The sequence below is a fragment of the Felis catus genome, chromosome B1 (genome assembly GCF_018350175.1).
Source record: "Felis catus isolate Fca126 chromosome B1, F.catus_Fca126_mat1.0, whole genome shotgun sequence".
NCBI lineage: Eukaryota > Metazoa > Chordata > Mammalia > Carnivora > Felidae > Felis > Felis catus.
This window is the reverse complement of record NC_058371.1, coordinates 58,714,378-58,734,188: the sequence shown is the minus strand read 5'-3', so window position 1 is coordinate 58,734,188 and position 19,811 is coordinate 58,714,378. Positions and strand designations below refer to the sequence as shown.

The following is a 19,811-nucleotide window of genomic DNA, read 5'->3' as shown; positions in this document are numbered from 1 at the left end:
CAACACCAAGCAGGTACTATCTGGATATTACTTGGAATTGTATGTTATAAAGAATTTCAAAAGAGTGCAACTCTTTTGCCTAATATCCTATAATTTTTAACTCTGCACTCAAAAAAATTCCAGACTTTGCTGGCAACAAGGGAAGAATCCTTAATTTTGGTAGGTCCTAAGATATGTCCTTAGAATAATTTTTAATCTTTTAAATTTTCCAAATAAACCAGATTAACAATTTTTGGAATATTTATTTTAGTAGAGTTTATTTTAATTGGAGGAAGCTAAATTTCTTGATCCTACAAAGGTCACTCGAGTGGCCCACTGATTACTGCATATGCTGGGTGACTAGACCTCACTGTTCCAGGATTAGATAGCAAGAACTTTTGGAATTTTTTGCCTGTTTGTTTAAGTGGTATAGTCTGAAATTCAGACTTGTGGAAATATGTGTAATCTTTTAGCTATAACTTCATGTAAGACCTAGAGACAAGGGAAGGGCAAAGGGGGGTTTGAAAAAAAGTTACACTGAGAGAAATGTGATTTGTGGGTTGATGCCCACACTGAATCAGGAAGTCAATATAAATAGTGATTTGAGTCTGTGAGGTTGTCAGCTGGTGCAAACAGATATATGAGCCAAAAAAGCTGGTGCTTAAGCCTATTAAGGCATAAAACCCTTTTGGGTGAGGGTTACACAAAGAGGATTTCCTTTTCTCAAAACAACAACAAAAAAATCAAACACAAGCAAAACAAACAAAAACCCCAAGCCAACTAGTGTATCAGGGAAGGAAGGAGCACTCTTTTACCACTTTTGGGTAGGTGGCTGTGCATTTGAGAATAGTGACTCCTATCTCTCTTTTTTGTTTTTGAACTGGAATGCCTACAACTGTTATCTTATGCCCATCCCACCACGGTATTTTGGGAGTGTTGGGAGTGGATAACTTGCCTCTTTATTTTCACAGGTCCACAGATGAAGAATTAATAGATTGCAGGCAGGAACATCATCTTCATTTGATTTGGAAGAAATTTTAGACTTTTAGCTGATGATATTTAGATTAAGAGGAAGTTTTGAACTTCAAGTTGATGCTATGTTGGGATGAGCCCTTTCAGAACCTTGGAAAAGGGTGAATGTATTCTATTTTATCTATAAATCATCAGGGGCTAGAGGGCAGACTGTGGGAGGTAAATTCTGAGATGGCCCCAAGATTCCCATGCCCTGAAGTACATGCAAAAATATCATTGCCTCTCCTTCACTGTGGGCCAGACTGTGAATATAGGGATTTCACTTCCATTATAAGGTTATTAATCAATTGACTGTGAATTAATAAAAAAATGAGATTATGATGGATGGGCTCGACTTAATTAAGTGACTTCTTTTTTAAGAAGTCAGAGAAATTCTCCTGCTGGTTTTGAAGAGGTAAACTACTATGTGGTGAGAAGGCCATGGAGTTAGGACTTGAGGATGGTCTCTAGGAGCAGAGAGCAATTCTGGTCAATAGTAAGAAAACAGAGACGTCTTGCAATAAAACAGGGACCTCGGTCCTATAACCAGAAATGTACTGTCACAGGACCCTGATTAAAACCCTTTTCTGTTATATACAACTATCAAAAAGGTGTTGAAACTAGAATATTGGTGATATTAATGCTATTAGAGTGCTATGTACCTTGAAGATACAAAATATATATGTAAGTCAGATATTCATTACTCTCTTGTACTGGAGGGCCCAAGAAGCATGCAGTCAAAAGCTCTGGTATATAATTTACAGTTTAATAAAAATTTGGTAGGGAAGCAAAGAATGTTCTCTAGCATATCCCACTTTTTTATATACGTATAATATCTTCGTGTATGCCTATAAAGGTCCTGGAAAGTTCCCCAAGACACTTAATTGTATGTTTTTTGTGGACAGTGACACTAAGATTGGTCAGGTTGTACTGGACACCAACTTTCAATTTGTATTTTCTGTATTCTTCCAAAATATTTTAACTCATTGTATTAGCTTCCTAAGGCTGCTGTAACAAAGCAACACAAACTGAGGAGCTTAAAAAAAAACCCCAGAAATTTCTCAGTTCTGGAGTCTAGAAGTCTGAAAATCAGGGTGTCAATAAGGTTATGCTCTCTTTAAGGCCTCCAGGGAAGAATCCCTTCCTTGTTTCTTCCAGTTTCTGGTAGCCCCAATTGTTCTTTAGCTTTTAACAGCGTAACTCCAGTCTCTGCCCCCCTCTTCACAGAGTCATCTTCCTGTCTTTGTGTCTCTTCTCTTCTTATAAGGTCACAAATAATACTGAATTAGCCCATCCTGATGACCTTACCTTGATCACATTTGTAAAGAACGTATTTCCAAATGAAGATATATTTAAGGGGGAGGGGAGGAATCTTTTGAGAGGACATGGTCAGCCTATAATAGCCATGGCTCGCTCTTAATTGAAAACAACTAATGTGCGACATGCTACAAGACAACGTCCTTCGTCTCTTTAAAACATCAATATAATGAAAAATTGAGGGAGGAGCTCTTAGAGATTAAAAGAGATTTAAGAAACAACTGAAATGCAATGCTTGACACTTGATAGGATACTGGTTTGAAAAAAAAAACTGCAGAAGAATTTTTTGCTTAACAATTGGCAAAATTTAAATATGGACTGGTTATTAGATATCAGGCACTTATTGCTAATTTTCCTAGTTGTGATAATGCTATTGTTCTTGTGTTGGGGAAGTTGTTATTCTTAGGAGATGCATTTTTTTAAAACTTGTTTAATGTTTATTTATTTTTGAGACAGAGAGAGAGGAAGGGGGGAGGGGCAGAGAGGGAGACACAGAATCCTAAACAGTCTCCAGGCTCTGAGGTGTCAGCACAGAGCCCAACAAGGGGCTCGAACTCAGGAGCTGCAGATCATGACCTGAGTTTAACCCAATGCCTTAACTGACTGAACCACCCAGGCGCCCCGCAATTGCACGTTGAAGCATCTAAGGGTAAAGTATAATGTCTGCATCCTAATTTTCACATGCTTCAGGGAAAAAAAAATCCAAATATAAATGAAGCAACTATAGCAGAATTTTTGAATGTGACTGATCCTGTCATGCCCATGATTAAAAGCCTTCAACTATTGTTAAGTTGAATTTTTTCTTCACAAACGTTTTTAGTATTTATCAAAGATGTTAAATGAACAACCATTGCGTATGAATGTGCAATGTACTGTTCTATTAAGTTTTCTGGATGTTTGGACACTTTGTTATTTATTTTTGAGAGAGAGAGAGAACGTGAGCAGGGGAGGGGCAGTGAGAGAGGGAGACAGAGGATTTGAAGTGGGATTGGCGCTGACAGCAGAGAGCCAGATGGGGGGACTCAAACTCACCAATCCTGAGATCTTGACCTGAGCTTAAGTCAGACACTTAACCAACTGAGCCACCCAGGCGCCCCTGGACATTTTCCGAACAACTTGGAGAAAACTACTTACAAACAAAACTTTCCAACCGTCCCTGAGTATCTAAGGTAAGGCATAAACTCTTTGGCGTAACTGCTGACTTCTGCATCATCGTCTCAAGTCATCTCTCCATTTTACATCTCGCACACAATATTCAACGCCAGCATAACATAGAACTTCCAATTTCTTCCTCCCTTACGTGAAATTTCTACCAGATACTGTTTGTTTTCCCCACCCCAACTCCTGTCCCTCAACTTTTTTTTTTTTTTTTTCAAAATCCAGGTATCAACTCTTCTGTAAAGATTTCTTTCCACATTACTCTCTCAGAAGGGTGCTCCTTTTCCTGAGCAGTCATTCTTTATTGCACCGGAATATAAACCCCTTGAGCCCAGGTGTCAGGTTTACTGAATTTTGGCTGGTACACGTTACTTTAATAAACACTTGCCAAACTAAAACACATTCAATTCGACCGTGTAGAAATTGAAATCGGATTACCCATTTTCTCCAAAATACTTTATTTCCAAGCATTCTTTTTGAAACTGCGTAACGGCTAAATTCGGGTTATCAGTTTTCTCTGCATGTTTATCAGGCATATAACCCTCCCCCCTGCCCCGTCCCTCCACCACGACATATAAGGCGAGGTAAGGCCGCTGCTTTCCCTGCTTCCGACCTAGAAACACCGGCAACATTTGGTGCTTAAGGCCATTTCTCTCGTTTCTGTTTTAGGAAGTAGAGCTCGCGGACGGCTGCTTTTGCCTTTCGCTTTTGGCGCCGAAGCTTGCCGGGATTTCACGCGCTGCTCCGGGTCTTCTGCCGGCGTGGAATTGGGAGCTTCCGAGGATGCTGGGTACAGCGCGCGCCTGCGGCCCTCTGAGAATGCTTCCCCCAAGGCGGCCACCTCCTGTCCTTTCGCGAGGTCACCAGAGGGGCAAATAGCAAAGCGCGAGTGACGTGAGCTAATCGCCAGGGAAGGGTTTCACACCCAGCTCGGCCCCTCAGGGCTGGCTAGTTCGCTTTGCTCCTCCTCCTGCCGCCCCAGCTCCGGCCCGCCCACCGTTTCCACATTGCCCAATGGGTGCCGACGCGCCTCCAACCGCGGCCGGTGGAGGAGGTATTCGGCGGCCGGACGCTGAGCGGCCGTTCACGTCAACGCGGTGACGTCACGCGTAGACGCACCTGTCGGGCTCCTGACTCCTGCTGTTTCCCTTCCCCTTCCGTGGCTTGGGGCCGGTGTGGTCCGGAACCCCAGCCCCTTTTTACAGTGCCAGTTCGCCTGCGGCCGGGGAGTTGGGCTGCGTAATGAGGCCGGAGGGTGTGGTGGGCTGAAAGGCATTCTACTTCATTTGCGAGTTGGAACATGGATTCAGTTTTAGTCTTTTAAGAGGAAAGTGAGGTTGGAGATTTTTATTTTTAATTTTAGGTGGAAGCAATTGACTTTAGGGCCCTCCAAAGGAAGCGGATTTAACTTAATGCTGCTCCCGTGTTTGGAGAGGACAAAAAAAAAGGTCCTACCTGGCAAAATTTCCGTAACCTCTTCGGTAGAAAACCCAAGGTATCGTTCAAATCGCAATAGTTTTCGTTGTGTGTGAAGCTTTCTTCAGGTGGAGCTCCCAGGGTAGCTAGGTTTTAAGGTTTGAAACAGATGCAGAATCCAAAGGCAGCGCAAAAAACAGCCACCGATTTTGCTATGCCTCTGAGCTGCAAGGTGAGTTGCATTGTATGAGTGAAGATTTGTTAGCTGTTATGTTCACGGATTTTGGGTCAACTGTGATGCCAGGGCTCTCATCTTGGTTTATCTTACAACAGAACCCTACATGATGTTAAACCTTCCCTGATTAGGTATATTCCCTCGGACATTCTATAAGATTTCGCCGGTTTCCTTTGGGAACCGTCGAAGGACCTTTGAATAGAGTGGAAGTAGGTTCCAGGAAAAGATTAATATTGAACTCAGAGATTGGGTTTTGCTTGCTCTAAAATTGCCCAAATTTAAAGTTAATACTCGGTTTTTTTATCTTTGGTCTAAATTTATGTGTATGTCAAGACATAGTTTGTGTGTATGTATAACATTTGTGTTTTGATATTAAACTTGGATCAGAAACTACCTTAGAATCTCAATTTTGCATATAATATACACTTTATTTGTATAGCACGTTAAACTAGAGCACATAGAAAATTACCTATACGTTATGCTTACGTTTAAGATTTCTGAGATTTCTGTTTCTTTTGGATTAAAAAAAAAAAGCCCTTGTTTATGAGAATTGAATCACCCTTTTCTTTTTTTGGTAATTCAAAACTTCAGTTCTGCAGACTATACTATAAACTTTTTTGAGCCATGCGATTTAGTTATTGCAGCATCATTGTGGCTTTTGTCATTGATTGTTGAATCTTTTCAGAAATGCTTTGCTTTTCATCTCTAAACAGTTTAATTTACAAGATTCTTGAGGTCGGTATGAAAATAATCTAACTGATGGCAGTCAATTTTACATGCCTTTGTGAGTCACTAGAAAATACTGTGTAGCTCGAGAGTTACACATAGGAGTTAAAATGCTAGTTAAAATGCTATTGTTGATTTTCATCTTAAAAGGTGCTGCTGCTGACTGTTGTTACATAGCATGACTTAAAAACCAGGTGTGTGACCTACAGATATTTAGCAGACCGAGTATGTTTTAATGACCTCTGGTTGATAGGAGCAAGTCACTGTTGGCAGAATCCATGGCATCCCCCTCCCACACCCTACTTCCCATACTCTTCGAAGACTGATGGTTTGCTTGGAAAATGGGTCAAATTATTTTAAGAGGTCAATAGAAATGTATAGTACTTACATCTTGGACATTGTGTTTTAAGCGTGTGATTTCAGTCATACAAAGTTCATTACAAATGAAAAAATCCAACTTGGTAATGGGTATATACAGTTCAGGGGAACAGGATTGCTGAGGTTATGGTTTTATATTAATAAATTGGCTATTTTCCAGGTCATGTTGGTGATAGGCTTTCAATTTCCTGTCGTGTGACATGTTGGTAATAATTTTCAGACCACTCAGGAAGCCAGATTTGATCTCTGTGGTGGGTCAGATATCAAAGCAGTATCCTGTGGCATTTGGCCACTCTCACTGCTTTGTAGAACCTTCATCTAAGTTTCTAGTCAGACTCGACAGCAGTGATCTAAAGCATATAATGTGATATAACAAGTGTTAATATTTATTGAGTGAATTCTGTGGTTCAGATTCATTCCTAAGTGTTTTTTGTGGATTATCTCAATTTTGACACCAACCCCATGAAGTAGGTACTTTGTTTTTCCATTATACAGATAATGGAAACTGAGGAATAGAACAGTTATTTAACTTGCCCAAGGTCTCAGTTAAGTGTCACAACTGGCATGATCTCAGAGCTTTGCTCTCAATGGCTGCACTGTATTTCAGGTAAGACTAGTCAAAATGCCAGAAGAAAAGTTAGGATGAGAGATACGGCACCATAGGTTCATTTATTTTTCAATTATAAAAGTAATGTGAAATTACAGAAACTCTGGGAAATAAATTTTTGAAACTTTCATTCTATTATAATGAACTCTTTTTGTGTGTTTTTCATATGCACATTCACACGTGTATATATATTGTAGCTATGGTTTATTTTTATTTTTAAAAATGAATGTTCTTCAGTTAAAGTACAAAATGTAGGACCAACACGTTGAGAAACTGCCCATTTGTATTGCTGAAATACAGAGAGATTTGATCTGCAACTTTGACTGCAGCCAGTTAATATTTTTTGCCCTTTTGAGTAGTTGAACAGTTTCTGTCCTGTAAAATCATGAAAATTATTTAGTCTTTCACAGCATCTTTTTGTTGGATTATCGTTTACCTTTCTTTTTTTCTTATAGTCTAAGCCTTATATTTGTGTTTTTACTTTTAAAATCATCTAGTATTTAACTTTTGAATGACTAAAAATTTTTATGAATCTAGGAAACTTCAGAGTGTCTACTTCCTTTAGCAGGTATTCATTTAATACTTCTTTTGAAGAAAAATGCAAGCACAGCAGTTTGGACATGCAGCTAACTTAATAGAGAAAATAGCAAGTAATATTGCTTTGGGGAGAAATCAGTTTCATTGTTGTCATATCTTGTATGTGGTAAGAATACGTATCAGAATAAATTCTGTGATGTTCTGACCTAAGTTTTATGATGTCATATGGGGCGGAGGGGTCATTCTTTGGTAAAATAAATTTGAGAAGCTTTTCACAGATTTAGTGTTTACTCCAGGTTTTCTCAAGAGCCATATGCTGTTAGCCATTACAATTCTAGAATGGGGTATGCTTTATTACCCAAACTTATTTGACCATGAAATCTTTTACTGGACTTGTATTCTGTATACATACTCACCTTCAAATATTTTAGTTGCTTTTTGGCTCCGTAGCATGATTCATGTCAGTAGTTTTGCTTCAGTTAACTTCTTCTCCCATCTCTGCCCCATAAAATCCCACTTATCTTTTAAGGTTGAAGTCGGTTGTGTCTCTTCCAAAGGAGGCTTCTCACCTCAGTTACACTGAGATGAGCTCTTTTTTCCAAGCTCTTATAACAGTACTGCTGTTTTCTGTGATATCTGTCATATATTGCCTTTTATTGTATACATTACTTTATAGGAAAGTATTTCAGCATTGCTTTCAAGGACAGTGTATAATGCAATTTATGCTGAACTTTACTGAAAGCTGTAAGGCCTATACAAATATGACATTAATCAATAAAAATTGTCTATTTTTTTTACAATGTCTGATACATTAGTAGGTATTCTGTAAACATTAGTAAATGAATGAGTGATTATGTTGAAATTCATTGTCACATTTTGATTTTTGACCAGTACTTAAAAATACAGTGAAAATATTTATAGTTATGATATTTATATGAGATGCTTAACACAAATGGCTACATCAGTCAGCGTTTTACCTCTGCTATTATGCTTGTGAAACTTTTGTCCATCTCTCTAGTTGCTAATATTTGGGATTTTCATTTCTTTTTTCAGTGATATTGTACCTACTTTTCTTTTTTTTTTTCTTTTTTTTTTAATTTTTTTTTTTTAACATTTATTTATTTTTGAGACAGAGAGAGACAGAGCATGAACGGGGGAGGGGCAGAGAGAGAGGGAGACACAGAATCGGAAGCAGGCTCCAGGCTCTGAGCCATCAGCCCAGAGCCCGACGCGGGGCTCGAACTCACGGACCACGAGATCGTGACCTGGCTGAAGTCGGACGCTCAACCGACTGCGCCACCCAGGCGCCCCTGTACCTACTTTTCTATTTAGCTTACTAGCCAGCCAGGTAGCTGACTGATACACCTTTGAAACTTAGCCATGATCCTTAGCCCTACCCAGTCTCCTTTCTGAGAGAGGTAAAACTTGACTGGGAGCTATGGAAAATTGGTGTAACTACTTCAGGCTGTGGGTCCCTTATCCACGAATTTGCAGTCTCCCTAGTTCTTCTTCCCACCCCCCAATTCAGGTGGCATACTACTTAGTGTTTGCAGTTTGGGTGCTAGATTGGTGCACTGAATGAAGGGAACAACCACTCCCCTCATTATAGTCTGGCCTTGAATAGGACTTAAAGCTCACATACCTAATTCTATAGTTGGAAAGAACACTCTGATCTTGAGTCCCATAAGATGTAGAAGAATGAAATTTGTTCTTCCAGCTGTTTTGAATCAGTTAGTCAAGTCAGAAACCTAGCAGATCTCTTAGATTTCTTCACTGTTCCCCACAGTTTATTGTTTACCACATCCTCTTAAATATTTTTCAGAATTCTTTTCACTCCATATTGTGATGTCTTAGGTTAATTATGCCTTCAGTATCTCATATTTAGGATTATTCAGGGTTCTACTGGAATTAGGGTTACCTAACTCCTCTTTCAGCCTTTTGCTCTTCTAATCTGTCTTCCATACTGCTGCTACTGTTGCCTTGCTAAAATTCGTATTTGGTCATGTGGTTTATCTTTTAAAACTCTTAATGGTTTCTCTTGTGTATAAATGAGTAATTAAGTTCCTTAGCACAGCATATGAACTCCTCCCTTTCTGATCTGGCCTATGTCCACCTCTCCAGCTACTCTCCAGTCCCTTACCTCTTATTTAACTACCTAAGCAGGTTTTATTATTATGCTGCTGTGTTTTTGCATGTATTTTTTTTGTTTTTTTGTTTTGTTTTTTGTTGTTTGTTTTGCTTGTATTGACTTTCATCTCATAGTTAGCCCAGTTCACTCATCCTAATCCTTCAAGTACTCAGCTTAAACATTCCCTTTATTAAATGTTCACTTTTAAGGATGCCTGGGTGGCTCAGTCGGTGAAGCATCCGACTTCAGCTCAGGTCATGATCTCACAGTTTGTGGGTTTGAGCACCACGTCGGGCTCTGTGCTGACAGCTCAGAGCCTGGAGCCTGGTTTGGATTCTGTATCTCCCTCTCTCTCTGCCCCTCCCCCACATATGCTCTGTCTCTCTCTGTCTCTTAAAAAATAAGTAAACGTTAAAAAATTCTTTTAAATAATTTAAAAAATGTTCACTTTTAAGACTTTTCCAGGTAGCATGCTTATTCCTTTTCAGTGTTATCAAATACCTTCTATATACCTTTCCTGTGATATTTATCACACCATACTGTAGTTATTTGTATGTCTTTTGCCTTCACTGCTTTGGGAATAGGGACCATATTTTACTCATTACCCCAGCACCTGTCTTGTGCCTGGTACATGATGGGTACTGAGTAAATGGTTGTCAAATACATTAACAAGTGACTCTGAAAACTAATTTTGGCTACAAGGGAGATGACAACTGAGATAGGGAATGTAGGAGAACAAGCAAGTTTGGGACAAATACTCAGTTTCATTGAATTAGAGTTTGCATAATATCCAAATAGAGATGTACCATCCAAATAGAGAAGTATTTGTTATTTACTCATAAGTATTAATTGACCCATCAAGATTTTGTAGATATAGATAAGATTATAAAATTTATATGGAAAGGTAGGGGCACCTGGGTGGCTCAGTGGGTTGAGCGTCTGACTTCGGCTCAGGTCATGATCTCACAGTTCATGGGTTTGAGCCCCGCGTCAGGCTCTGTGCTGACCGCTTGCTCAGAGCCTGGAGTCTGCTTCAGATTCTGTGTCTCCTTCTCTCTCTGCCCCTCCCCCTCTCATGCTTTGTCTCACTCTGTTTCTCAAAAAGAAATAAATGTAAAAAAAAATTTATTTTTTTATTTTATTTTTTTTAAATTTTTCTTTTCAACGTTTATTTATTTTTGAGACAGAGAGAGACAGAGCATGAACGGGGGAGGGCCAGAGAGAGGGAGACACAGAATCGGAAACAGGCTTCAGGCTCTGAGCCATCAGCCCAGAGCCTGACGCGGGGCTCGAACTCACGGACCGCGAGATGGTGACCTGGCTGAAGTCGGACGCTTAACCGACTGCGCCACCCAGGCGCCCCAAATTTTTTTTAATTTATATGGAAAGGTAAAGTAACTAGAATAGCTAAAGTAATTTTGAAAAATAAGAATAAAGTGTGCGAAATTAATCTATCCAATTTCCAGCTTATTTCAGAGCTAGAGTAAGCAAGACTGTGTGGTATTGCTGAAGGTATAGACATATAGATCAGTGGAACAGAACACAGAACTCTGAAATAGATGCACACGAATATACCCAACTAATTTTTGACAAAGGCAAAAGAAAATAAAAACAAATCAGTGAAAGATAGCTTTTTTCAGCAAATACTGCTGGAACAATTGGACATGCAAACATCCACAAAAAAAAAAAAAAAGAAAAGAAAACCCAAAAAACGAAGAACTTCAACCTATGTCTTAACACCTTGTACAAAAAGTCACGCAAAATGGATCATGGACTTACATGTAAAATGTTAAACTTAAAAAATATAGGAATGCCTGGGTGGCACAGTCAGTTAAGCATCTGATTCTTGATTTTGGCTCAGGTCATGATCTTACTGTCATGAGATTGAGCCCCAAGTCAGGCTCTGTGTCGGGTGTGGAGCCTGCTTAAAATTCTCTCTCCCTCTCCCCCTGTCCCTCCCCTGCTTTCATGCTCTCTCTTTCTCAGAAAAAAAAAAAAAAAAAAAAAATTTAGAAGCAAATATTTGGGGGGTAGATTTCTTAGATGACACCAAAAGCATAATCAATAAAGGAAAAATTTATGAATTCAACTTCATCAAAATTAAATATTTTGCTCAGTGATAGACCCTGTTAAAAGGAAGAAAATCACAGGCACCCAGCTAGCTTAGTCAATGGAGTATGTGACTCGGTTTCAGGGTTGTGAATTTGAGCCCCACATCGGGCGTAGAGAGTACTTAAAAAGTACTTAAAAAAAGTCAAGCTATAGAGTGTGAGAAAATGTTTGCAAACAACATATCTGACAAAGGACTGGTATCTAGAATATACTAAAGTATAAAACTCAGCAGTAGAAAAGCAATCCAATTAGAATATGGGCAAAATATATGAACTGTCATTCCACTAAAGAGGATAGGCAGATAGCAAAGAAGTACAAAAAAGATGTTCAACATGATTAGCTACCAGGGAAATGCAAACAAACTGCAGTGAGATATCACTACACACCTATCGGAATGGCTAAAATTAAAATTGGTGACAACGGGAAGTTCGGGTAAGGATGTGAAGAAACTGGATCACCCATGTATTTATTGTTGGTGGGAATGTAAAACTGGCAGTTCCTTAAAAAACTAAACACGCAATTACCATATGACCCAATTAATGCACTCCTTGAGTTTTATCCCAGAGAAATGAAGACTAGACTGCATACAAAAACCTGTACATGGATATTTATAGTAGCTTTATTCATAATACCCAAAACCTAGAAAAAAGCCAGATATTCTTCAATGGGTGAATGGTTAAGTTATGGTACATCCATACCATGGACTACTACTCAGCAATCAAAAGGAAAGAACTATTGATACATAGAGCAACCTAGATGAATCTCTAGAGAATTATACTGAGATCATGACCTGATCCAAAATCAAGAGTTGGACGCCCATCTGATTAAGCCATCTAGGTGCCCCAACATGTTCTGTATCTTGATTGTACCATCAATATCAATATTTGGGTTGTGATTTTCTGTAGTTTTGCAAGATGTTACCATTAGCAGAAGCTGAGTAAAGGGTACACAAGATATCTCTGTATGATATTTTACAACTGCATGTGAAATCAGAATTATTTCAAAAAGTTGAATAAAAAAATACTGAACACTTAATATGTGTTAGGTACGATGCTAGTGACCATCGATTATGGAATATTGAACAGAAATGGACACTGTGCCAGATCTCACGATATATTCTAGTTGGGAAGACAGACATTAACTAAATAATCATGTAAATAAGTATAATATTACAACTGTAGTAAATGCTATATAAAGGAGAGAATTAAGAGCTAACAGTGAAAATTTGACCTAGTTTAGGGAGATTTGCCCAGGTAGTAAGTAGGTCAGAGAGGCTTTCCTTATTAGTTGCATGACTTTGGGTAAGTTATTTAAACTCTGTGCCTCAGTTTCCTCATCTGTTAAATGAGGAAAATAATAGTACCTAACCTTTAGGGTGATTATATTTAATACAAGTATAAACAAGTTAATTTTTGTCATGTTAAGGTTAATGCTGAACATGTAATAAACTGTTTAAGAGGTTTTTTGGGGGGGGGTGGGGGGAGGGTGCCTGGGTGACTCAGCTGGTTAAGCATGTGGCTCTTGGTTTCAGCTTAGGTCATGATCTCATGGTTTTGTGGGTTTGAGCTGTATGTCAGGCTCTGTGCTGGCAGCACGGAGCCTGCTTGGGGTTCTTTTTCTCCCTTTCCCTCTGCCCCTCCCCACTAGCACTGTCTCTTTCTCTCTCAAGATAAATAAACTTTAAAAAAAGTTGTTTTTTTTAATGTTTATTTGTGAGAAAGTGTGCTCACATGCACAGGTGAGGGAGGGGCAGACAGAGAGGGAGACAGAGAATCCCAAGCAGACTCCACACTGCCAGTGCAGAGCCTGATATGGGGCTTGAACCCATAAATGGTGAGATCATGACCTGAGCTGAAATCGAAAGTCCGACGCCTAGCAGACTGAGCCACTCAGGTGCTCCTATTTAAGAGTTTGTTAAATAGCTGTGAAGAATGAGTAGGAAAGTTAATTAGGTGGGGAGAAAAGGGTATGTTCCAAGCTGAGGAAGCTGTAAGACAGGAAACAGCCTAGTTAGGACTGAGGAAGATCAGTCAATCTAGAGGACTGCAAGAAGTACATGCTTCAAAGTGAAGCTGGAGAACTAGGCAGAGGCCAGGCTGCAGGGATTTTGTCTGCTAGTTTTAAGAGTTTGTCTGCTAAAGTTGGTGAGAAGTGACTGAGGCTTTAATCCATGGAGTATGGAGAGATTACTGATCAGACTTGCTTTCAGAAAAGACCATGATGGCTATAGTATGGAGATCAGATTAGAGTGGTGAAGGTGATTGTACATAGATCATTTAGGAATTTACTGCAACACACCAGGCTTTATCCCTGGAGATTTTCATAGGTTATCTCCAGTCCTCATAACTGCAAGAATATATTCACAGACCACTGTTTGTCTATTATGTTTTGAAATGACTTTAAATATATTTTTTGACAATTAAAAAGGACAAGATCACTTTGTAGTATTGTTTTCATTTTTTTAAATATGCAGAATTTCAGCTGCCATATTGTGGTTTAACAGCCTTTGGTAGGCAAGCCTGGGAATTGGGTTTAGAACTTAAAAATCATCTGGATATCATTGGTATCCAGATTTCTTCTGTGTATTTCCTTTATGCTACTACAGAATTTTATTTAAAAAAATTTTTTTTAATGTTTTATTTATTTTTGAGACAGAGAGAGACAAAGCGTGAGTGGGATAGGAGCAGAGAGAGAGGGAGACAGAGAATCCAAAGCAGGCTCCATGCTCTGAGCTGTCAGCACAGAGTCCGACGTGGGGCTCGAACTCGCAAACCGTGAGATCATGACCTGAGCTGAAGTCAGACATCCAACCGACTGAGCCACCCAGGAACCCCAACTACTACAGAATTTTAGACACTCTTGTTATAAAGAAAGGTGTAGAGGCTAGATGTCTCAGAGGTATTAGTGAAATTAAGTTTTTTAAGCATTTTGTAAGTGTTAAGTTCTCAGTTATCACTTACTGGTTTTTGAGGACTTTTATGGAAATGGAGGAGATACCTTGGAATTGCTGATTGAGGTCCCAGTACACAGAAATGTTTAATTATTTTAGGGATTCCTCAGTGATATGTAGCCTCTAACTAACGTTCATTGATGTGTGTTATCACATGTCTTAAGCCCTTCTAGTCTGATCATGAGGTAAAGAAGTGATGAACAGAATGTTTGTATTCTTTCCAAAATCTTAGCTTACGGGCTTTGATACATCAAAATTCAAATGATTCATGCTTATCTTTTTTAAAAGGCTTTTGGCTATTTACTCAAGAGCTACAATATTTAATTTGATTGCCTTATGGGCCTTGCAAAATTCTTCGCATGAATAGTTATTTTCAAACTATTCTAACATTTACCTTAGATATAAAACTCTTGCTTTAATTAGTACACACAAATTTCAGTAAGTTATAACAGGCTGTCTTTGGTAGAGGTAACTATAAAACATTAATGAAGTTGCAAAGCAATAACTATGCAAGTTTTCTTTGTAATCCATGTGCTAAATCTTCGGTTATTCTCCCAGGGCCAGATTAGTACTGTTGTAGAGAGCATTTGTTTATTGAAAACTGAATACATTTCCGTTTTTTACCTTTTTTACCTCATTGACTGAATAAACAATTTGACATTTTATATTTATTATTTATATATTATGTACCAATGACTACGCCAGATGCTGAGAATAGAGACATGTTCTCAAGGAGTTCTCAAAACTTTACCTTCTCTAAAGTAGTTTTGAAGTTAGGAAACTTATATAATAAATCTGTTAAAAATAGTTTTTAGCAATGTTTTATTTTTCTCAAAAGAAGTGTACAATCTCTACAAATTTTAATTGTTATAGCTCTTTGAGTTTATTTTTCCCTGTGCAGAAGGACCGTTTACTGAGGACAAGAGATTGTCTTAAAACACTTCAAGTCTTCAGTATTAAAATTCAACACTAAAAGGGCACCTGGCTGGCTCATTTAGTAGAGCATGTGACTCTTGGAGCCTACCTAAAAAAGAAAGAAGAATTCAGCACTAGGATTGGAGTATGCCTAGTGCCATTATCTTTTATTTTCATATGTACTTATTACGACATACCTATTAAGTTCTTGTTTTACAAGGCTTACTGGTTTGACTGCTTTTATGATTGTATCATTCAAGTCCCACACATGAACCTTTCAAGTTTGTTGGTAATGTTTTGCACTCTCCATTTAGATATTGAGCAAGTAAGTAGATGTATTTTAAAAATCAAACAATTTAAGAGCAATACTGTTTTTAGAGTAAGAACAATGAAAACATAAGTATGTTTAGTATTATCTGCTTTGAAAAAATGAAAATTGTGATTTAAATTTGAAAATGATGAAAGGAGGGGGTGCCTGGATGGCTCAGTTGGTTGAGTGAACAACTTCAGCTAAGGTCATGATCTTGCAGTTCTCGAGTTCAAGCCCCACATTGGGCTCTGGCTGACGGCTCAGAGCCTGGAACGGGCTTCAGATTCCGTTTTTCCTCTGTCTGCCCCTAACCCACTTACACTGTGTGTCTCTCTGTCCCGAAAATTAAAAATAAAAACATTAAAAAATAAAATAATGAAAGGAGAATGAAATTAATATTAAAAAAATTTAAATTACAGCATTTTAGGGGCACCTGGGTGGCTCAGTCAGTTAAGCATCCGACTTTGGCTCAGGTCGTGATCTCATGGTTCATGAGTTCGAGCCCTGCATTGGTCTCTGTGCTGACAGCTCAGACCCTGGAGCCTGTTTCAGATTCTGTATTTCCCTCTCTCTCTGTCCCTTCCCCACTCACACTCTATCTGTCTCTCTCAAAATAAACATTAAAAACAATTACAGCATTTTATTTTTTTTTATTTTTATTTATTTTTATTTATTTTTTTTTTGAGAGCAAGAGAGTGCACAGGTATTCATCAGCATGAGTGGGAAAGGGGCAGAGAGCAAGGAGGACAGAGGATCCAAACAGGGCTTTGTGCTGACAGCAGAGAGCCTGATGCAGGGCTCAAACTCATGAACCATGAGATCGTGACCTGAGCCAAGGTCAGACACTTAACTGACTGAGCCACCCAGGTGCCCCAAATTACACCATTTTAAAATTAGTACTTGGATTTAGTAAAATACTCAAAAGAGACAAAGAATTTGCCTTTTAGACCTGGTACTTTAGCCATTTTTTTCCTTTCTCCTGTAGGCAACTTTTCTTGGAAATTGCTCCAGTGATCATCTATATTTACACAAGCCATTATGTACTGTTTTTCTTCCTCTTCCCCATACCCTCTCCCCTGCTTTTTTTGGATAACTGCCCCCCCCCCATATATATTGTGGTATACCTAAAATACTTCTTTGTAATTTTTTAACTTAACAACTGATCTTGCAGTTTGTTTTGTATCACTACATGAAGAAATTCTTTGTTCTTTTTTGTAGCTGCATAGTGAGAATAGAATTAATAAATCGTCCCAAAAGACTTAGTAGAGTGAGCTATTGTTACAGTGAATGAACTCAGTATTTTTTTAATACAGAGATCAGAAGTTTCTTTTTGTTATGTTAAACTAGGTGATTTTTATAATACGCTGGGAAAATGTTAAAACTACTTTTTCCTCTTTTTTCAGATAATCAGAGAGCTAAATGGAGTCTGAGCAGCTGTTCCATAGAGGATACTATCGAAACAGCTACAACAGTATAACAAGTGCAAGTAGTGATGAGGAGCTTTTAGATGGAGTAGGTGTTATTATGGACTTTCAAACTTCTGAAGATGACAATTTGTTAGATGGTGACACAGCAGTTGGTAAGTTTGTCATTATAACTTTTAATGTTTGTAGTAATGTCCACTAATAAATATATACATTATTTTATTGAGGTTGAGTTTTTGGGTAGCTTTTTTTATTTTTTAATTGAGTTCGTTCATATAATGTAACCATTTTAAAGCTTTCAGAGGCGGATGGATGGCTCATTTAAGTGTCCGATGCTTGGTTTCAGCTCATGTCATGATCTCAGTTTGTGAGTTCAAGCCCTATGTCTGGCTCCGAGCTCAGAGTGTGGAGCCTGCGTGGGATTCTTTCTCTCCTCTCTCTCTGTCCTTCCCCTGCTTGCACACTCTCTCTCTTTCAAATAAATAAACTTAAAAAAAGTATTCAGTTCATTGGCATTTAACACATTCACAGTGTTGTGCAATTACCACTTTTATCTAGTTCCAAAACATTTTCATTATCCCCAAAAGAAAACCTTGTATATGGGTAAACTTAAAAATTTAAATGTAACATAATATGGAGATGTATACAACTGTAATTGGAATCCTCAGAGAAATAGAACCTAATAAGATAGATACCCAGAAAGTGATTTATTATGAAGGATTGCCTCTCATGCTTGTGGAGGCTGAGTTCTACAATCTGTCATCTGCAAATTGGAAGCCCAGGAAAGCTGTTGTATTTCTAGTCTAAACCCAGAGGCCTGAGAACCAGGGTAGCCAATGGTGTGTGCCAAGGCCCCACATCCAGAGTGTTAATGTCCAAAGGCAGAAGATAGATGTCCTATGTCAAGCAATGAGCAATATCACCTTTCCTCTGCCTTTTTGTTCTATTCACATTCTCAACTGATTGCATGATGCCCACTTGGATTGTAGGGTGCCTTTTTTAAGTCTATTGAATCAAACACTAATTTCTTCTGGAAAGACTCTCACAGGCGCACATAAAAATAATGTTTTACCAGCTATCTAGGCATCCCTTAGCTCTGTGAAGTTGACATATAAAATTAACCATCACAACAATCATCAGACTATAAGCGTGGAGATTTTACAAAGTGAATACACATATAATAACTATCCCTCATTAAAAAATAAAACATAACTGAGGCCTGGGTGGCTCAGTCTGTTAAGTGGCTGACTCTTAATTTTGGCTCAGGTCATGATCCCAGGGTTGTGGGATTGAGCCCTGGGTCGGGCTCTGTGCTGAGCACAGAGTCTGCTTGAGATATTCTCTCTCCCTCTGTTCCTCTCCTCTGCTTGCATTCTCTCTCTGTCTCTCTCTCAAACAAAATAAATAAAATAAATAAAACATTACCAGTTCAGAATTCTCCCTTGTTCCTCCTTCCAGTTTCATAGGTGACTATTATTTTGACTTCTATCTATTAGTTTTACAGGTATTTAAATTTATATAAATGGAATTATACTGTTTATACTCTTTTGTGTCTGGTGTCATTAATTTATGTTTTGAGATTCATCTATGTTGCTGAATATAGCAGTAATTGATTATTTTCAGTGCCACATAGTATCATTGTGTACACATGCTGCAGTTTGTTCTGTTCATCATATATTGTTGGTGGACATTTAAGGGTTTTTTTTCTTACAGATTTTGGCTCTCAGTAATAATGCTTTTATGAATTTTCATATACCTGTATTTTAGTGCACATTATATACACAGTTCTCTGGGACTTATACCTTGGAATGGAACTCTTAGTTGACAGAGTATGTGGATTTCAGTATTACTAGATACTGTGAAAGGTGGTTCCGAAGTAGTTGTAGCATATTCATTCTACCAGCAGTGTGTGAAAGTTCTAGTTCCACATTTTCACCAATACTTGATATTCTCAGTTAAAAAAGAAAATTGGCTATTCTAGTGTGGGTGCAGTATTCTCACATTTTGGTCTTAATTTTACATTTATCTGAAGGCTTTTGAGTTTATTTTTTTAGTTTTTTATTTAAAAAAACTAAAAAATTTTTTTTTAATTTTATTTATTTATTTATTTATTTATTTTAACATTTATTTATTTTTGAGACAGAGAGAGACAGAGCATGAACGGGGGAGGGTCAGAGAGAGGGAGACACAGAATCTGAAACAGGCTCCAGGCTCTGAGCGGTCAGCACAGAGCCCGATGCTGAGCTTGAACTCACGGACTGCGAGATAGTGACCTGAACTGAAGTCGGATGCTTAACCGGCTGAGCCACCCAGGTGCCCCTGTTTATTTTTTTTTGAGAGAGAAAGAGAGCACGAGCAGGGGAGGGGCAGAGAGAGAGAGAGAGAGAGAGAGAGAGAGAGAGAGAGAGAGAGAGAGAGAGGTGCAGAATCCAAAGCAGGCTCCAGGCTCCAAGCTGTCAGCAGAGAGCCCGACACGGGGCTGGAACTCACCAACTGTGAGACCATGACCTGAGCCGAAATCGGATGCTCAACCGGCTGAGCCACCCAGGTGCCCCTGAAGGCTTATGAGTTAAATACATTTTTACATGTTTATTGGTTTTTTACTGCC

At 38.6% G+C, this 19,811-nt stretch overlaps 1 protein-coding gene across 2 annotated transcripts in view; it reads left to right on the top strand.

The window, feature by feature from the left end:
- Positions 1 to 4,564: 4,564 nt before the first annotated feature.
- CLCN3 (chloride voltage-gated channel 3) overlaps positions 4,565 to 19,811 on the top strand; it is a 97,236-nt gene continuing 81,989 nt past the window's right edge. Inside the window, exons 1-2 of one of the 2 annotated variants that reach the window (XM_003984867.6) lie at positions 4,565 to 5,113; positions 17,183 to 17,358. In XM_003984867.6, coding sequence (XP_003984916.2) covers positions 17,199 to 17,358 — 160 coding nt within the window. In that variant the 5' untranslated portion in view covers positions 4,565 to 5,113; positions 17,183 to 17,198. The remainder of the gene's footprint in view (positions 5,114 to 17,182; positions 17,359 to 19,811) is intronic. The other variant, XM_011281582.4, reaches the window with a different exon arrangement.